Here is a 21,308-nt window from a genome sequence, read left to right as displayed (position 1 = left end):
TGTCTAAGAATACATGCTTATAATGAGGTGGATATAAAAATAGTTGCTGTGCAAAAAAATTAGTAGTCTTCTTCAAGAAGAAAGCAAATTCTTTTCTAATAATGCTAGTTCTTGTTCATTCTTGGTTTTAAGAACTGTCAGTGTAATGCTACTTATATTGTGTATCTTTTTCATTTAACTATTACACTTTTTTAAAGAGACGTGAAGTGTTTTTATTGCTGTTGTACTTTCTGTAGCATTTAAATAAATTACAATTGCTTTGGGGTTTTTTTAAAAAAAAGAAACATTCAAAGATTTTGCAGACCAAAAACAAATGTTGTGCAGCATGTCAAATCTTGAACGCCACCCAAACTTTGGGAGGGGGGCAGGAATTAACCAAATGGGCATATAGATGTAATAAATCTACTTGATTTCAGAGCTCTTTGGCCACTTTTTTTATTAAAAAAAATAAGTTTGATCTGAAAAGAATGAAATTTTGAATAAGATACCCATGTAGTGTGAGACTATCTAGAAGTGTTAAGAAAACAGATATTTTGTAATTGTCCATTGCTACCACCCACAACTACAAATTTGTCATAGAAAATTGGTTTGATCCCATGTATAGAACTTTGCTAATATGACAGTAAGTAAATTCTGATGAAAAATTCAGTTCTTATTGCTAGCCCTGTGTTTGTTTGTTGTATATTGTATACTTATTTTGCCTTCTGCATTAGTCTTCAAAATAAACTCTTATTAGAGTATTTGTATAATTAAAACTGTATTACTTGCAGTTTACATTCCTTTTGAATGTGGAATTTTTGTCCTCTCAAGAGTTGTTATTATATGGAAATGTTTCAACTTCTGTACAAAGATTAAATAAAAGTACAAAATAAAGAAAAAAAACTCACAAGTATTTTTGAAACTGTTTTGGAACTTGGTAGACAGTGTGTTAACTTTCCAGTAATATTTTAAGTCCCAACCACTTGTTTTGCACCTTTCATTGTGCTGGATTCCTAATCAAATCTTCAGTGGTTCAGAAACACTCGTTTCAGATCAGTTTTGCTTTGAGGGACGGTTTTTGTGAGGCAACAAATGTGCATGACTTATTTCTGATCTCCAGATGAAGAGAGTGAGCACTGTTCACCTAGTGGCAAATATGCTATGCAGGCACACCTTGCGAGTGTTTAACATTCTTATCCATTGGCCTTGCTTCACGTTCCTTGCAAGGCAGGATCCACTGCCCACCTCTGACTCGCTAGCAGCTTCTACAGTTTTTCTTCCTTTTTGCTACCCCCTCCGAAACCTCTTTGCAGTGGCAGACCTTGGGGTCTATTTAAGTTGCTTGCAACAATCCTTCAAAAGCAAGCAAGGGTTGTGGTTGTGAACTTAGAACATTGGCTATATTTCTGTTTTGCCCCATCTGCTGAACATACTAAGGTATAACCTTAGCACTTAAAATACGCTTCAGTGCTATTGTGGTTTTGGGTGGTTTTTTTGTTTTTTGACCCTGAAGATGTAAGAGATGCGTGTTCAAGAGCTGCATAGGGTCTTCTTCAGCCAACATTGATTTTAAAAAGGCCTTTAACTACAGGCTGCACAACTTATTGCGAAACCTCCCCTTCAGATTTTGTGATCCTGTTTCCCCAGTGGAGCATGAAGTAACTCGCATACCTAAAACAATGGTGCTATTGTTGAAACAGATACTTTATTCATACTTGCAAAGACTTCGGTTGCATGCGAAAATTTCTTTCCAACTGGTTCTGTTCTTTTTCTCCAAAGCGATCCTCCTTTGCAGAGGAGACACCAAGGAAAAACTAGTGAACACATCAACACAAATGCATTGTCCCAACACACATACACCCACTGTGCATATACTTGAACATTCAGGGTCCCTTGGAGATGAGAATCTTCATACTAAGTTGTATTCTGGAAATCTAGTTGCCGAAGAAGCAAAATATCACATAGACATCAAATTCATATGTAACAAAAGTATGAAATGCAGCAGGACAAAATCAAATACTGTATTGAGAATGGTCCTTTAATTACAGGAGATGAGTCTGTTCTCCTTGAGAACCCCGCAGCGCCTGCCTTCACATTATTTCAGATTACTTGTTCACAACAAGGAATTTCACTGGAGGGAGACAAGAATGTGGGGGGCGGGGACGACGACATGCTTCACAAATATGGAATGCACTTCTCTGAGTGTGCTCACTTTCCCCGCAGATCAGTCTAAAATATTGTATTCTTTTAAATTTAATGTAATGCAATGGCCCTTAAATGGAATTGAAAGAAATTATCAGCCTGTGTGCTGTAATAGGACAAGTTTAACTTCCTGAGTTGCCGTAATTACAATATGGGTATAGGTAAAACACACTTCAGAAGTGCGTTCCTGGAAACTTGCAGCATTTATAAGAAGAGTTATTTGCAGTTGTAATGTGCAGTACATTAAATATATTTGATGCTGCCAAAAATGCACAGTTGGGTGTAACTGAAGAAACAGGTGTACCATATTGCTGTTAGTGATTGTTACAGTCTGATACAGCACCCTTGGGGGTGATGGATAGAAGAATCAGAATTCCCCCCTCCCCTTTGACATCTATTCCAGTTCCTCCTTTATTATTTTCTTGCCAGGTAAGTATAGGGGCGATAGTCATTTGCTGCACTACAAACACGTGTCTTCTTCTTTGTGTTTAAAGCCTGAGACAGCTGCAACACTGAAACGCACAGTGGAAGCTTTGATGGAGAGAGGAGCAGTGGTGAGGAATTTGGAAAACCTGGGCGAAAGAATGCTGCCATATAGAATCTCAAAGCACAATCAACGTCACACCAGAGGAGGGTATGAGTTTCACAAGCCTTTGAGTCTAGTTTTTAATAGAATTTATTGCCATGGAATATTTTTGAAAGGGGAAAAGTTGCAGCCTGACAACACTGGGCGGAGCAGGCAAGCAAAGTAGACAGGCTGGCAGAGTAAGTGGGCAGGTGGGTGGCCCAAGCAGGCCTTCACACTTTTCTTGCATTGCCTACACTTGCCTGCCCGTTTGCATGCACACACATCAGGGCAAAGGGGAATCCAGGATTCAAACGAGCAGGTGGCCGTGCTGGGCAGGCAGAGCGAGCAGGTAGTTGGGTGGCTGGTCCAGGTAGAGCTGCTCACTTTTGTCACCACCACCAGCATTCCTCTCAAAACTCTCCCATCCACTCACCTACATCCTAAGATCTCACTGCCGCACCAAGGAGGGGAATGACATAGAAGCAGCTTTTACCCTGCGTTGCTGCCCACTTTCTGTCGGCGGTGCAAAGTGAAGAGGAGAAAGACTCATCTTCATTCCCCTGTCTTTCTTGAGTGGCAGTGGCAACAGGATCTTGGGATTTGGGCAATTAGCGAGGGGATGCGAGAGTTTGGGGTGCACTGGGGGGATGGCAATTGGCAGTGGGGTGGCAGTTGGGGATGGGTGTGAGCGGGATATGGGAGGAGTTTGAAAGAGCTGTGGTTCTATTGGGCGGGGCGGGGGGAGGCAAGCAACATGAGTTGGTAACCCTTAGCTGTTAAATAAATGCTCAAAACCGTGATCTAAAGACAAGGTAGGAACATAGGGGAGAACTTTGTGTGCAGTTGAGGTTTTGATGTTGCTGCAACTCTTTCTACTGATTAGGGACATGGTGGTCATCAATTAAAGCTGTGTGTGCTGTTCTTCTCTGCATACACATATCACTTCTTTGGATTGAAGCCCAGGTACAGAATTTACTATTAAGGGCCTTTTATTTCCATTGGGTAATTAATGTAACTTAGATGCACTTTTCGTTTCAGAATTAAACTGTTTCTTTCCTGTGTTTTTCCGGAAGTAGACTCCACAAAGTACACATATCTGTTTACCTAACAATTCCAAAATGAGGCACCACAATAATTTGGGTAGATAATTTCATTGTTCATATTGATCTGCTAGTTAATGCAAGTGTTGATTCTTTACTATTTGCTTTCCTCAATATTGTAAATTTAGACGTTAAAAGGTTTTTAAATATTTCCTTTGTGAAGAAATGCCCTTCGTGTAGACACTTCCATTCCAAGGTAACATTTTTATTTCACCAAAGCCAGTTGGAAACGATAATTAATTATCTTTTGTAATACTAATTCAGGGTTGGTTTTATTCCCTTTTGTGTATCTGAACCAAAGTATGTTTTTGAGGGTGTTTTTAATGGTGAAATCATTATTAAAGATGGCTGTGCACAAGTAAAAGAACAGTTATTACTGTAGTTAACTGATTTTAGGAGAAATATCTTCAGCCAAAGAAAATAATGCCTTGGCATTTGAAAATTGAGATGCATTAGATAAATGATTACAGTGGACTTCATAGTTTATCCTATAATTGCTTAACATTGTTTTTTTTGTTGCTGTTAAACTCCCTGAGTATACCTTCTGAAAGAGAACTGCCTGGATGCAAGGATGGAGAAATGTTGCTAGGCAACCAGGATTGCACAGAGACTTCATTCAATAATCAAAATAACAATTTGCAGTCTTTCTCCCTGGCATTTGAAGATACAAATGTGCATACCTTGATGGGCAGCCAATGCAGCTTATTACCTGTTTTCCCTTGCAGATATTTCAAATGGTACTTCTGCACAAACGGCAGAGATGCATCTCTGAAATGATAGCCACTCAAAACATGTTCACATTTTAATAGCTTATTATCTTGTACCGTATTTCCCTCCCTTATGATAATCTATATAGTTATATATTTATAAAAAATGTATTTCTTTATAAAGAAACATTTCTAACCTGGCTTTCAGTACTAGCTCATTTCCCCTGGAAATGCAAAACATGCAAAACACACATTAAAACCAAGTTTGAAAAATAAACCAGATTAAGCATGTCTTACAAGCCATGAGGAGTGGAATCAAACCTTTACAAGTTAAAAAAATAATTGAGAGCAGTGCAGAGTAAAAGCATTTTTAGTGTCTTCCTGAACCTGTGCAAAGATGAGGTCCATCTAACCTGCCTTGGCTTGAGGGTTCCATAGTCAGGGCATGGCCACGGAAAATGCCCTATACATTGCTAAAGAAGAAGAAGAGTTTGGATTGGATATCCCGCTTTATCACTACCCGAAGGAGTCTCAAAGCGGCTAACAATCTCCTTTCCCCTCCTCCCCCACAACAGACACTCTGTGAGGTGGGTGAGGCTGAGAGACTTCAGAGAAGTGTGACTAGCCCAAGGTCACCCAGCAGCTGCATGTGGAGGAGCGGAGACATGAACCCGGTTCCCCAGATTACGAGTCTACCGCTCTTAACCACTACACCACACTGGCCCACACCATGGTTTAGTTCCAAAAAACAGAACAAAACACTTTCTCTTGAAAATAACCCCACAGGAAGCATTCCTGTGCCTAAGGAGCTGCATGTGGATAGGCATGTGGTGAGATAGGAGCAGAGGATACTGCCTTAAACTGAGCCAGACTATCTAGGTCATTATTGCCTACACATACTGGCTGTGACTTTGGGGGGGGGGTTGCATCTAGGTATAGGACCATTTTCAGGTAGGTCCTGGGTCCTACTACTGAGCTACGAGCCTTGCAGCTGCATCTGTTTTGTTTCACATGCATATGCTGTGCAAACAACAGGTCCCTCATGTTTTGTATCATCTTCTTGATTATGTGAGAAGCAAGTATTGATGTGCATTGGCATCCAAACTCTGCCAATAAGTGCTACAGTTTGTGCTGTGTCTGGAGTTGCGTAAGAGTTCAACCCGAGTTTAAATTTACCACTGGCATTTGTGCTGTTAAACTGATGTTGCACAGGCACACAGTGTCCTGTTAAAGTATTTTGCAAGGTGGGAGATACTGTATGTCTGCTAAAATCTTTCGGTGCCGTACAGCAGATGTTAAGTGCACTTAAGTTCCATTAGCTGCGCACTTGATTTCAATAGAAGTGCATCTACTTTCTCTTGAGTGTGTCCTATGAGGAAAAGGATTGGGGATTAGGTAGGTAGTGGCACTTCAGAGGCAGATTTCTAAGTTGCAGTGAATAGAATCTGCATTGCCAGTATGAGTCTACCTGAAAGGCAAGCAATTAAAGTTGATGGAGTCCACTAATGCTGTTCATTTTTGTATTTTCATCCATCACAACATTTCGCTTAGAAATAAAAAAGCTGATTCCTACAGGATCTCTATTGTGAGCAGTGTTCACACAATGTAGTGATGGCCACTTGATTATGATTTGTTGGTCATGCCATTTCTATATTTGTCTGGTATTTGAAAGGGTGAAGGGTGGCTTCAAAACATTTTTAATCAGTAAATAGCTTAGATAGCTTTAAAACTAGGCTAGACAGATTTTTGGAGGATAAGTATATCCTTGCTATCAGTCATGGTGCAGTCCCCTGGTCCAGAAGTAGCAGGGCCAACTGCTGGGGACCAAACATTTTACAATGTTTTATATGTCCTGTAAGCTGCCTGGAGTGGCTGGGGAAACCCAGCCAGATGGGCGGGGTATTAATAAAATAAAAGCAATAACAACAACTACCGGTACAACTACAATAATAAGGCTTTACGTCCTTTGTGTGGGATTTCCAGGAAACTGGATGTCTGACTGGAAGGACCATCAGCTTGATCCAGCGGAGTCTCATCTTGCGTACTAGAGAAAATTCTGCGTACAAAGAAATATGTTGCTGTACAAAAAGCCATAAAAGGAAAATAGATGTCTTTTGAAAACTGAATTGAAGCAAATTGGTCCTCGGTGTTCACGATGAAAGGGGTGATTTCCTTTTTCCTGGTTCATGGCAATGTCTCTTGGTGTTGCTTTTTAAAAAGAAATTCAGTTGTGGACATAAACGTCTACCATATGGCAGGTTCCCTAGCAGATCGAATCATGAAATTATTGCTTAACATGAGGCATTTTTCTTCTCACTTCCATTCTTCATAAATAGACTTGCGTTCTGTGGGATACTAGAAACTGCCATCAGTTGATGTTGGCTGGTGGGTATGGCTGTGCTTTTCAAGGGCCTTGCCTGATTCTTCTGAGATGAAATATCCTTTAAAAAATTATATTCTTCAGTTCATTGGATTGGAGTACACCCTATACAGTACTTCCAAATGTGAAGCCGTTTGTTTTGACAAGTGTGTAAACACTTAAGTTGCAGTTGTTACGTAAAAGGCAGCTAAAGCTGCAGTCCTGATCCCATTTACCTGTGAATAAGCCCCATTGTACGGTACTTGGTGGAACTTGCCCTATGAAAAAGCTTCGTCCTTATGATCTGTGCTGTGCCCAGCTCAAGGATTCCTTGCCCCCTAGTCCAGGTGGTATTTTGAGAGGCAAATGGAGGGTTCTGTCCCACTTCTCTTGCATAGCAGTCAAGAGGGAATGGACTTGGCCTGCAAGCGAAAGCTGACCATGTTTCAGATTCAGATGTTAATATGGCTCATTTGATCTTTTCCAGAAGTGTCCAGCACCTCTGGGTTTCCCAGTTTGGCTCTTGCCCATTAGTAGACAAGAGGTTATTCTAGCGTGTCTCTCAGCCACACAATCGGTGATATTCATCTTGACTTAATAAGCCTTCTGTGGTGTAGTCTAAAAATTGTGATGGCATATTGGAAAGCTGAAGCTGACTCTTTATAAAGCATGGAAATTTCCTGGGCACAGTCTTAACCAGGTTCTCCCTTGGGCCTTCATTCACACAAAATCAGCTGAGAACTGCTTTTCCCAATAGGATTCCAAAACAAGCTTGGTCCAGGTGTTTCTCTGGTGCTGATTAACTTTGATAAACCCATTCGGGAATATAGTTGTCTGATATACTATATTTTAAATCCCTAGATTTAATCTTGGCCTGGATACAGTTCAATATCCAGTCCTCTTTTCTTACCACTTGTTTGATCTGAAATAGGTCTTCATTTAACTCTTTGCAGAGATGTTATTTGGGCAGTAAATAGTCTTACTGTCCCATCACATTTTATGCACAGTGCACCAAAATAACTAGAGTTTCTGTACTGAATCAGCGGAATCGTCCTGATTTTTTGTTTTTCTGTACCAGTTTTTGCTGCTGGTGCCTGGAGTGTTTGAGCTGTATTTCATCAGTTTCGCCTGCAAATGAACGTTACATCTCTGTAAATAGATCTTTGCCTCCTTTTCTCTTCCCCAACCACCTTTCTTCCCATCCCATCCCATCCTCAAACCACACGCACCAGGTCTTGTTACTTTGCATGAGAAACTGTAGCACTACAGTATTTACATACCCAGTCACAACTCATTGCTGAACATGGAGCTGCTCCACACATTATAGAGCTGCTGGGTTGCACAAAACACAATCGTTGCTGGCTTGATTGCCGACCAACAGAAAGTAAGTTGAGTTCCAGCTCAGCTCTCAAAGTGCAGTTGCTTTTTCTTTTGTTTGTCTGCCTGAGGCATAGGTAAAGGGACCCCTGACCATTAGGTCCAGTCGTGGCCGACTCTGGGGTTGCGGCGCTTACCTCGCGTTATTGGCCGAGGGAGTACAGCTTCCAGGTCATATGGCCAGCATGACAAAGCCGCTTCTGGTGAACCAGAGCAATACACGGAAACGCCGTTTACCTTCCTGCTGGAGTGGTACCTATTTATCTACTTGCACTTTGATGTGCTTTTGAACTGCTAAGCTTTTGATGTGCTTTTGAACTGGTTTAACCCACAGCGCCACCCGCCACCTGAGGCATACCTGGGCTATAATTCCAAAAGACAAGGACTTTCCTGATCTCTTGTACATGGATACATACCAAATCCATAGCCTGGCTCCAATACTGGGGGAGTTTGATACAGCTAATAAACTTGCATGCTGCAAGTTGCTATCTCCAGATAACATTTCTTGCTGCTGCTGAAATGGCAACGTCAAAGACAATACAGCAGCGGCCGCTTATCTCCCCCATCCCCCAATGCTGCCTTCAGTTATCATCAACAGCACCACAGTGGAAATTTCCACTGTCTGCCTATATGAGCAGGAGAGAACACGAGTTGCAAGCCATTCCTTTTGGAGCAGAATCCATTTCAGTTTTAAAGACACAATGGAAAGCAGCCCTATTCTCGTTTAGCAACATAGTAGAAAAATTAGTAAAATGTGAAAGGGGGGCTGTGTTGTGAGTGCATCATAATTATTTCCCAAAAGGTGCAGACATAGAACATACATTCTACATCTTTGTGCTCATCTAATCCTCCTGAAACATAAACAGCAGGAAAATGTTAAGGTTTTGTTTCTTTAAAAGACATGGCTCTTGAATTTCTCTCTCACTCAGTTTACAGCAATGCTTCATTAAGACTAAATGCTGCAAGCTCCATATGAAAGGAAATAGGGCAAACCTCATTTATCGAAGTCAACTAACAGCACAATCCTTTAGATGTCTATTCAAAAGTCACCCCCACTGTGTTGACTGGGACAATCCCCAGAAAGTTAGTATTGGATTACAGTCTACTAGACCACTAAAATATTATTACAGTATTTTCATTCCCAGAGACTTGGCAGTTGAATATCAATAAAACAGCAGCTAAACACACTAATTTGAAACATGCCTTTCCAAAGGCTTTTTAAAAATTGTGGCATGGGGCAGTCAACTTGCACATTCTTAGGAAGGAGTTTCATAATGTTGGGGCCTCTATTGAAAAGGCCCTGCCTTAGAGCCTGCCAATCTTAACTAGTCTTAATGGTGGGCCAGACATTACTTACAAAAACTGAGAACATAGAATTCTATCTTAAGACGCATTCCCACTTTTCTCCCTCTCATAGGTTGAAGTGCCTTTTCTAATATGATGCTTGCTGCAGTATGTGCATCATACTCCAAAACTATTGTTTTTCCTCATATGGAAATTTATGTAGTTGTAGTTGGTTGATCATTGAAAACTCCTATGATGGTGATTTATTTAACCAAGCTGGTATCCTAGGATACTGTTCTTCTTTTCTTGAGAGTTTGATTTGATGTCATACACACGCATGTGGATTTCTTTTTTCTTTAATTCACTGTAAAACTTCAAATAAAATACAAATTAAGCATGTGCATAAAAACACCAGTGGCTACTTTCATTGAGGGGAAAATAGATTTTGGAAGGGTAGAGGTCAGTTTGGACTGGAAAAAGTGATGAGCATGTATGTTTAAACCATTCCCTGCTATCTTTACACTGCTGGTTCGCCTTCACATAGGGTTCCAGATGCATGTTTGCTCATGCAATCTTGCCTAGAATTCTACTGGAGGGAGACTGCAATAGAAAAGAGGTGGGAAGAGTTTGGGAACTTCTCCCATCCCAACCCTTCTTTATTCCAAGTAGTTGCTTCTTCCTAATGGAAACAGGCACTGGTTTTGTCTCCCATTTCAAAGCCAGTAGTTCCATCCTCAAAAGGAAGCTACTACAGCTTGTAGAAAAACGACTGGGTGTTCATATCATTACAGTGAAGTTTTGAAAATCACTTTGCTCCCATGAAACAAATTTCCAGGATTCTTCCTTGCACTTAAGTGAAATAGAAGATCTGAAATGTTCTTGCACATGGTAAACACTTTGTTCATCAAAGTGGAGTTGGCAAACGGGAGAATGTTTGCCTTGATACCAAGAATTCCAGGCAGTCCCAGAAGTGTGTGAAAATTAAATCTCTGCATTGTTGCCAAGGTCGCAGAGAACTACAGTATGGTATGCAGAATGAATGCCAAGTTGGTGTTGTCTGTCTTCAGATGTGGCTTCTGTCCTCAGTGATTTGAACTTTTAAAGCAAAAGGACAATAAATACCTGCTGCCTTGACCTGTTTTTTTGCTTCCCATTTCTAAATGGAAAATTTCGTCTTGCTATAGCAAATTTTTGATGGGGAGCATGCATAGCTTACAATATATAACTGTAAATTCTCTGATATCGGATATCTCTCCTCGGTAGCATATGTGTAACATGATGGTGCTCTCCAGTTGCATAGGGAGGAAGAATGCATGGAATACATAGTCTCTCATACGAGCTCTATCCTTGTTCAGAGCAATAATAAAAGGATACTCGGGGGGGGGGTGTTTGCCCCAAATTCATAAAATCTGTATACCATACTAGAATGCCTCTTGGAAATGCATTTCTTTTCTGGAACTTTGATCACTAGAAGTTCAGACACTCTCAAGGTGAGCTTGGATCTGTTGTGATGATAAAGGAAAGGGTTATGTAACTTTTGGTGTTTTTAGTGGATGCCAACTTAGAAGGCTTTAAAAAGGAATTGGGCAAATCCATGGAGTGTGTATGAGTCACAAAAGGTTCATAATGCCTCTGGGATCAGAGGTGTGATGTCTTTGCATACCATTTTGTGGGAAACAGCAGCAGCAGGAAAGTGTTGCTGTCCTCATGTCCCAATGGCATGTGGTTTGCCACTGTAAGAAACGCTGCACTAGATAGACCTTTTGTCGCATCCACCAGGGCTCTTGTGCTCTTTCATGCTTATAGCTTTGTTTTTATTGTGTTCTTCTTTATTTCCAGGTATTTTTTGGTAGACTTCAATTCTCCACCAACAGTTGTTTCAGCCATGAAGGACCATTTAGGGCGTGATATTGATGTGATCCGGTCTTCCATTGTAAAGCATCATGTGGCAAATTCAGAAGAATGCATGGGCATGATACCAGTCGGCACTGAAGATAAACTAACAAAGATGACGAAATAAATAGCCGAAGGCCATAGAGGCATTGCTACCCCTAATTTGAACCTAGTTGTAAGGATCTGTGATTTATGCAGTGTGCGTAGGTGTGTTACTTTTGACTATTCTGCAGCAAATGAAGTTTTATATATATTCTTTGTATTTTAAAATCAGGGCATTTCACCCCCAAAGTATTGCATCTGTTGCTGAAGTTTATCTTGCCCTAGAAAATTCAGGCTGCTGTCTTAATGCATGCTAAAAAAGAAAAAGAAAAAGAAAAAGCAAGCCCCATTGAACAAAATAGGACATGATGCCAAGTATACATGCACAGACTCAAACTGTCAAACTACCATTGTTTTTTCAGATAGGACCTTTTCAGATATCATATACGGTTATAATGCTCTACCATGGTGTAAATAACATTAAATGCAAAATTTGTTAATGAATGTAATAAAAAATACAAAAAAAATTAATGACTGGTTTATAAAGGAACAAACATTTAGTAAATTAATTCTGGTCACTAGCATACTGTTTTCAATGCATATAAATGCTGTTGGGTTCATGGAAGTTAAGAAAACGATATGACTATACAAAAATGTACATTGCAGTGTTGGTTTTATTTTTACAAAATAGAACTGGACACTATCTTGATACAGTGATACCTCGACTTACGAAGACGATCCGTTCCGCGGCCGTCTTTGTAAGTCAAAGTCTTCAGTTCTCGAAGCGCCCGTTCTGCACATGCGCAGGATGCGCGCACGATGAAAAGACTTCCGGGGTTGTCGACTTTGGAAGTCGAAACCTTCGGAAGTCAAGTCATTCGGTTGTCGAGGTACCACTGTATTTGATTTTAATATATTCCTAAATATAACTGCTGGCTTCTTCTCCATTTAGAAATTCTAATTGTGTGGATTAATAATAACAATTACATTATCTCAATGGATGGATAGATTCAATAAAGCCTTAGCAATTTCCTAATGTTATTCTCATTCCATGTTTTTCCTTCACAAGACTCTAGTAATTTTTCCTGTGCTGCTCCTTTTTTAAAGGTTAGGAAAGACTTTTTTTTTATAAAAAAGTTTACATTTTTATAAGGGTCTGGTGACTTCTGTTTCAGGGTATACACACAAAGCTCATACCAATGACAAACTTAGTTGGTCTCTAAGGTGCTACTGGAAGGATTTTTTTATTTTGTTTTGACTGCGTCAGACCAACACGGCTACCTACCTGTAACTACATTTTTATTTTCATTGTAACAAGTAACAATAAAAAAGGAACAACACCCTTCTGCCAATTGAAAACAAAACAGCCATACACAGGATTGTATACACATGTATAAAAAAGGGTGTACCAAATAAACTTGGTATAACAAGACTAAAAAAAAAAAGACCATACAACGAAAGGACATACGAAAGTTCAGAGTCAAGGTAAGTGGTCAGACCAAAAAACCAAGTGGCAACACAGAGGACATTTAGTACATCCTGCTTGCATAATGTAAGGCAAGAAGGGCCGTCCACAATTCCAAATTCATCAGATTTTTATCAATCCTTTGCTAAACCTGCTCAATTGGGTCAGTTACAGAAGACAGAAGGTTTATGTTTGAGGTTAAAACAAACTTTGTACCTTGGTTCCCAAACTTAATCTGTTCTGGAAGCCTGTTCTAAAACCAAAGCATTCTAAAAACAAAGGCGTGCTTTCCCATAGAAAGTATTGCAAAATTAATTAATCTGTTCCGGACAATTAAAAACAACCCCTAAAACAGCAATTTAACATGAATTTTACTATCTAATGAGACCATTGATCCATAAAATGAAAGCAATAATCAAAGTACTGGACTTTAAAATAAATAAGATAGTATGGTAGATTATTTTTTCTTATGTGCACTGATGATACTCATTGTTTGCTTTTATCCATTTTTACAGTCACACAATCGATCAATCAGTAGCTGAACTGGGTTCCACGCAGTCACAAAAACAAGTCACAAGCCACAGTCACAAGTCAGTCCCATCAAACAAAGAACAAGTCACAGTCAAAAAAATGAAAAAGCCACACAAAAATGCAAAAAAATTGCAAGACAAAAGCTCCAAATATCACCTCTGTGTTGTGTGGGTGTTCGGGACTCAACAGGAAGCCTCTGATTAGCAGCAGGGGACTCCGCAGGAAGAGGAACATGTTCAGCTTCCAAGGCAAAGTTCACAAACCGGAACACCTGCTTCCGGGTTTGCAGCATTCTATTTCCAAGTTCTTAAACTAAGCTGTCCACTGTACACTTCAAGCCTTGCTTGAGCATGAAAGTTTACTGTCATATCTGCTGGTAGTTGTTGATTTAAGTAAGAACAGGAATGTTGTGAACCCCCTACTATATGTATCACTGTTGAGGTAAAACCAGGTTATAGTGCTTACAAAAACAAGGAAAAGCTAAAATTAGGAACCTTTCTGGTGACAGCTAGAGCAACCACAGCCACAAAGATGATGGATTCAAATACTAAGCGGGTGCTTTGACCAGTCATCCTGCCAAATATAGCAAAGCCTTTATATACTGGTGTTATCCTAGTTCATAAAGGTGCTTCTCTAAATCAGAACTTTCTGTGTGAATAGTTCATTTGATTTAGTAGGTAGTTCACACAGACATATTCGAGTCTTCCAATCACCCCACTCCACATGCACACTTCCCCCCCCCCTGTTCCCAATATAAATTAACCGCTGCTCAGGTCAGTAATTACCAGTAGCTATTTTAAGCTACTAACACGCATAATAACTAAATGTCTGTTTGGAGTATATGGTGACTTAATGCCAAGGGGTTTGTGTATTTTGGGGTAAATGACAGTTTCAGTAAGCTGAGCAAAAACCCTGCTGTAAAGTATGCAGAAAGTCCCACTAAAAACATATTGAAAAGCCAAATTTTCCAGTAATGTACCTTCACATTACTGGTTTTCAGTATCACTTTTGAGATAGCTTGTATCAGTAATCTTGCCAATGTCCAGAAGTGTTGCATGCATACTGGAATCTCAGTTATTAAAAATGTGTTGGCATTTTCAAAACACCTGTGCAGTTGGTGGCAGGAGTAGAAGGATATTGACTAAAGGTAGGAAGCCAGGGGAAAGTTTCCACTGTCAGTGTTGGAAAATCATTTTTTAAAAGCACACAGCTTTTAAAGGTGCAGCTGCTTTTAATGCAGCTGGAGACTAGGCCAGCCAGGTGTCTAGGAATCACGAGGAAGCTAGGATCTCTATTAGCATATACAGGAGTGCTTAAATGTGGGGTACTTTGTCCACACATACCATGTTTCTTGCCATAAACACTAGTGCCAATGCTGCAAACAGAAGAATAGAATTATCCAAGGCCTAACAGGATCCTAACTATATATTGTTATGGGTTTGCTATTGTATTTCTGCCGGTAGGCCTGTCAGGGTGGATTGCCTTGGGGCAATGCTTCTACTTGACAGATGTTAGCAGTCTACTGATGTGTTTCCATGGGAACGAACACCTAAACCACTTTCCTGAATACTGAAAGGGTGAAAGGTAAATTTCCCACTCTTCTAGACAAAGGCAGCGTAATCCAAATGTACCATGTGTGCAAAGAAGAAAACTGCAGCTCAAACTGGGGGTGAAGAGAGGAGAGCTGTCTCTAAGTAGGGTCGCTGTGTAAGTAACATTGGATTAATGCTGTGTCTCTGGAGATTCAGCATGGGAGCAGTGCACTTTGACTTTCTGATGGAGTGTTTAATTTCTCTCTGCCTATGCTCAAACTGTATATTTGCTAATAAATGCAAATCATTTTAATGAGCTAATAAGCTTCCAGCAATGCCTTTGCATAGGGAACCAAACCTGGGTAAACACTGTTCACCCAGAACTCAGCACACAGAGGAGGGTGAGTATAATATGCAGACTGGAGTCTATCAACTTATTAAATGATAAACTGCTCTTGCATGGAGTCTGAAGGCTATGCAAGACTGCACATGATGACATCCTTCCCCAGTCTAGTGTCTTCTGGATCTTTCGGTCTCAAACTCTCATCAGCGCAAGCCAAAATGTTCAGTAATCGGAGACAATGAAAGCCAATATCTGGAGGACACTCGGCTGCTAGGGAAGGCTAGCTTATGTTAAGCCGTAGTATTTCCTCAGAAGTTTCTTCAGATTTCAATGTGACCTATTATATGCACATTTACCTGGGGCTATGTTCCATTAAACTCTGAAGGATCTTTCTAGACACACACACAGAGAGAGAGAATCGTAAGGAAAGCACAGTAAGTTTTTAAAAGGTGCTTTGGTAACTCCATATGTTTCTTCAAATAACTTTGGCTTGAGCCCTGACAGTATAAAGGTTCTGGCCTGAGTTCCAGCCAACCCTGGCTCAAATTAAAAATGAGGCAAAGGAGAATATCAGGATATTCAGTCAGCCCTACACAGTTTTGTTGTAAATAGAAGAATTCCTGTTTTGTCTGTAGTCAGTTCGAACTTGTAAAGGGGCCCGAAAAACTCCTATGCGACTCTAGCCAAGATTTTCCTACATATTCATTTGCACTCCTTTGAAGTTTGAGGAAGCTAAGAATAAAATTAATCTCCAATTTATTTCCCTGTTAGGTTTTTCCTTTGGAACAGCTGTACTTTTAAAAAAATGTTTCTTAGATCTCTTCTCCCCACCCCCTTTTTTTTTTAAAAAAAAATAAAGGGTGTACTACAGGCAATGGCCATTTTGCATGGCGGTTGCATTCCTGATCCTTACACGTGTTGCTGGAACGTATGTAAACCCCCTTTTTCGGTCATTTATGGGTTGCAGTAATGCACTGGAAGGACAGATCCTGAAGCTGAGGCTCCAATACTTTGGCCACCTCATGAGAAGAGAAGACTCCCTGGAAAAGACCCTGACGTTGGGAAAGATGGAGGGCACAAGGAGAAGGGGACGACAGAGGATGAGATGGTTGGACAGTGTTCTCAAAGCTACCAACATGAGTCTGACCAAACCGCAGGAGGCAGTGCAAGACAGGAGTGCCTGGCGTGCTATGGTCCATGGGGTCACGAAGAGTCGGACACGACTAAACGACTAAACAACAACAACAATACACGTGTGCACAACTGTCATTGCTTGTACTATGTTGCAATCATTATTGTGTGAATGCTATGCTGCTGCTGATGTATAATTTGTCCTTCTGCTTTAAAAAGTGCTCAGAGTTGTGTGCATATATAACAAAAAAAAACCCATAATCTTACAACAGTACTTTAAAACCAATACCACTAGCACAATTAGATGCTATACTGAAAATTTCTACAGGCCTACCAGATTAGATATATTTTCAATATTTACTAATAAAAATAATATATTGTATAGCTATAGCATCTTTGGTCCTGAATGCAAAATATTAGTACTCCAAAGCAAGCTGCGGGTGTCTTCCAGCTCTTTGGTGTTTGTCTAGAACAGGGGTGGAGATCCTGCGGCCCACCAAATGTTGAAGTTACAGGTCCCATCATCCCTGACCTTTGACCATGATGTTTGTGGCTGATGGGAGTTGTAGCCCAGCAACCTCAGAAGTGCCACAGTTTTCCTGTCCTTGGTCTAGACTCTAAAGCATTTACAACTTTCTTTATCTCTTTTCTGGAATATTTTTAATTATGACATCTCAGAAAGGAAAACATTTTCACTGGCAACTCTCAACACATAGAATCTGGCTAAATCATCCCTTCCAGAATAAACAGGAATAAACAGAAATCCAATGTATAGTGCTAGAGGATGGCATTAAGTGGATGTTGGGATATTTGCAAACCTTTTTAAAAGAAGGCCCTGCAGATTAGCCTAACAGGCTCAGAGCTCCATATGCATGATTGCACTGAAAAAATAATTACAAGTAAGCCAACATCTGCCTTTGCAAGAATAACTGGGGCCACCAGGTACTGAATGTCCGACCATCATCTGCTTTCTACCAATCCCTGAGGTAGGATATATTTATTTGACAAATTCTTTCTTTATTGACCTGGGGAATATTCATAGCTCAGTGATAGAGTATTTATTTTGTATACAGATTTTCGCAAGTTCAGTGCCAAGAATCTCTGCTTATAGCATATCTGAGAACGCCCTGAAGAACTGCCCCACATCAGAGGAGATAGTACCAGACCAGTTGTACCAATGGCATGACTTCTTGAATAGGCGCTCCCGTATGAGAGATCTGCTTTTAATTTAACCAGAAGCTCACCTCTACAGCTCTCTTATGAATTGTGAAGGGGATGTGCAAGGGCAAAGACTTAGTCACAAGTCAAAATACGCAAGGACCTTGTTTTGTTCTGAAAGCTTGCCGGCAAAAAATCACTCACTTTTAATTCACCCACAGAATTATGGTTTAGTACAGGCACCCCCAAACTGCGGCCCTCCAGATGTTTTGGCCTACAACTCCCATGATCCCTAGCTAACAGGACCAGTGGTCAGGGATGATGGGAATTGTAGTCCAAAACATCTGGAGGGCCGAATTTTGGGGGTGCCAACCTTCTCAATGTAAATCAAATCCAAACTGCTTGATCGTATGGCTTGTTAACTATTAACACTTTTCTTCTTCTTCCCAAATTGCAACAGCCATTGGGTAAGAGCAATGCGCTGTGAATATTATTTGTCCCCCTCCATTGATTAAAAGTTACATCATGGCTTGCTGGGCCTAAGGGAAACTAAATCAAGGGCGGGTGGGTGGAGGAGAATAAATCAACTCATTAAATTTTGATCCTGGTTAGACGGGCTTCTCTTGGCCATGTTTGGAAGACAGGCCTCCTGCCAAGGCACTGCTACTGCCGAGACTCTGGATGGGAAAGCTTTCGTTCCCAAAACACTTCAGAGCAAAGGTTAGAGCAGAAGGGCTCTGCTTGTTTGTTTGTAGGGAAGAGGCTGAATGAACACAGCAGAATTTATGAATCAGAGGTTTTCATTTGGGGGTCAGAGGTCTCTGTTCTAACAAGACCAGGTGTTTGAAAGAACATTTTTAATGTACACCTCGCAAACAGCATGTGTCAGAGGGACAACCATGCACTTTGAGAAAGATATCACAAAGGTACACAAACAGGAGATGCAGGACAGGCTAAAATCAATTCTGTCAGGTGTCTGCATGGTGTCAGACTTGAGCTTGTGCTGTAAGAAACATACAGTCAAGATCTAATGCTAGTATTTTGTAGAAACTTAGCAGGAATGTTCATGGGTACCATTTGTAGGCTAGACTAGAACTTTAAAAGGGATGGTCCAAAAATATACAGAATAGGTCATGAGGGTATTGTCATTTTTATTTGTTGAATTTCACACATTGTGTGTGGCAACAAACCCTGTCTAAAATGTCATGTTACATTGCATCATAGAAATAAACAGGCACGCAAGAACGACATTCTTGCTGAATAATCTGTGAATAAAAACATATTTTGTTTATTTCAGCATACCGTATCCCATGTTTTCTGTTTTTTAAAAAATAAATTTTATATGGTTTTACAAATTTGTTCACATTCATATTCATCCATAGTAAAATAATAATAATTCACAAGATTCTTCCGAATCTCAAGTCTTCCCTCCTCCCCTCCGTGGGTTCTTTGAGTAACTTTTTAACTGCATATTATAAGTCCATCTAGTTTACTGCCTTCCATTGTATCCAAAATCTATGTATCATTGCAAGAGTTATTTAAAACTTGCTGAAGAGTTCAAGTGTTTACAGTGGCTCTTTCGAATATAATATCAATTTGTCCCAATCTTTACTGAAGTTTTGATCCTCCTGATTTCTGATTTTACAGGTTAATATTGCAATCTCTGCATAGTCCAGTAGTTTCATTTGCCAAGCCACCCTGATAGGTACCTTATCGTCTTTCCAGCTCTGGGCAAGCAGTATTCCATGTTTTCAATCCAACAAGCTTTTCAGAGCAGTTTACAATAACACATTAAGTATCTTTAGCAATAGAAATAGATAAAACGACAAACTGGCAACAATATAAGTCAGTTCAGCCCCAGCCTCATTAGTACAGGACAAAGCCCACTAGACTTAAGATGTCTTCATCTCGCACAAAGCAACACAGCCTGCACAGTGCTCTCATATCACTTGGCCCATGTACATAACAACAGGACAGGTAAAGGCCATATGGTTGAAGGATCATCAGATAGTTTGGACAGTAGCTTAAGGAAGATACAGGAAAGCCATAAATACAACTCTGATAGGTGGCATATAGGAAAGTGGACAATTGTGGTAGTGTTGAGATGAACTGAAAAATGAAAGCAGAAAGTGCAAATCCTATTTATATTTGGTGTTGTTGTTTAGTCATTTAGTCGTGTCGGACTCTTCGTGACCCCATGGACTCCTGTCTTGCACTGCCTCCCACAGTTTGGTCAGACTCATGTTCGTAGCTTCGAGAACACTGTCCAACCATCTCTGTCGTCCCCTTCTCCTTGTGCCCTCAATCTTTCCCAACATCAGGGTCTTTTCCAGGGAGTGGATGCATGTATAGATAAGAGTGTGAGAGAGAAACAGATTGCATGCAAAATTGTAATGTGCAAAAGATAATAAATGTCTCCACTAGAACAGATGTCCCCATAGTGCAATGTTGGTGTCAAAAGAAGTGGAGATTAAAAGAAGTCTCAGATGCAGCAATGGCACATTCATTAGGAACATTCCGCACAGAGACAAAGTTTTGTGAATATCAGTGAAAAGTGCCTCCATCCCATGAGTGCAGAAAAAGTGTAGAAGACAAGAGTTTGAGGGGGGCCCTGTGGTATCCGGGTACCTTGTAAACTTCAAGGAGATGAATGGGCAGATGGACTTCATCTGCAGATGTTTGGATATTTAGTTATTTTGCAGTTTTCTAAATAAGAACATCCATCTATCAAATTTTTGGGTTTGAATCCATCTGTCCTCCCTCTCCCTGCTCAGTCTGAGTCTCACAGCTGCAAATTCCAGTTTTATCTTTTTAATGCTCTAAATATATCTACTGTGGGATTCTTTTCTGAGCTATTACAGATGGCATGTTAGAAACAACATGCTTTGAGTGAACTTCCATAAGAAGTAGAACACCTTTTGCCCTCAAGAAGGTAAGCTGCCAAAAGGTGCTGGCCATACTATATTTTCCAATAAATCTCTCCATTTTGAACATTGGCTTTGCTTCTTTTCTTTAATATCCTGATTGTGAGTGCCCATAGTACATTGACCTTATTTATAGCAGTCGAAACATGAGTTTGATACTTCAAGAGTTTGAAGTTGCACCCTTGGTCCTTTGTGTTTCTAAGCAGTGGTGTTGGCATTATATTGCTCTGCCCTCAGCACACTAACTTGTGCACACAGCCATTGATTAAAGCTTCCTATTGATCATCTGTATGCTAAACTGGAAGGGTCTTGAAAAATCAAGTACCTAGTAAGTGTCAGACAATCTATCCAATACTAGCCCTTCAACTGTCTGCAGTATGAACAGCTGGGAAGAGCTAGAGGACACAGCATGAGCTGATCACAGATGAGCATGGAATGTTGCCACTGCTTCCATGTAGCTTGCAGGTAGTGGGAATTCTGTAAAGCTCTACAACCTTAGATAAAGCTGTCAGATTCCTTCCTGTTAACACATTTTGAATCCCACAGAGCAAAACCTTGCACTTGTTAATGCCCAAAGCAAAAACATTCAATGTGAATGCACAACCGTAGCATAAAACTGAGAGTCTGTACCTATTTTCTAAACTGAAAACGCCCCAAATGTTGTAACCTTTGTATGCTTAATGTTGTTTACTGTTTACCTTGGTACTTTGTTA

The 21,308-nt window shown here is 40.3% G+C and overlaps 1 protein-coding gene across 1 annotated transcript in view; it reads left to right on the top strand.

The window, feature by feature from the left end:
• The window catches only part of MRPS6 (mitochondrial ribosomal protein S6), a 34,725-nt gene extending 15,759 nt beyond the window's left edge, over positions 1-18,966 (top strand). Inside the window, exons 2-3 of the mRNA XM_035114909.2 lie at positions 2,676-2,815; positions 11,416-18,966. Of these exons, the coding sequence (XP_034970800.1) occupies positions 2,676-2,815; positions 11,416-11,596 (321 nt within the window). The 3' untranslated portion in view covers positions 11,597-18,966. The remainder of the gene's footprint in view (positions 1-2,675; positions 2,816-11,415) is intronic.
• Positions 18,967-21,308: the final 2,342 nt, after the last annotated feature.

This window comes from Zootoca vivipara, chromosome 4 (genome assembly GCF_963506605.1).
Source record: "Zootoca vivipara chromosome 4, rZooViv1.1, whole genome shotgun sequence".
NCBI lineage: Eukaryota > Metazoa > Chordata > Lepidosauria > Squamata > Lacertidae > Zootoca > Zootoca vivipara.
The sequence above is the reverse complement of the archived record's forward strand: the minus strand, read 5'-3'. Positions and strand labels throughout refer to the sequence as shown.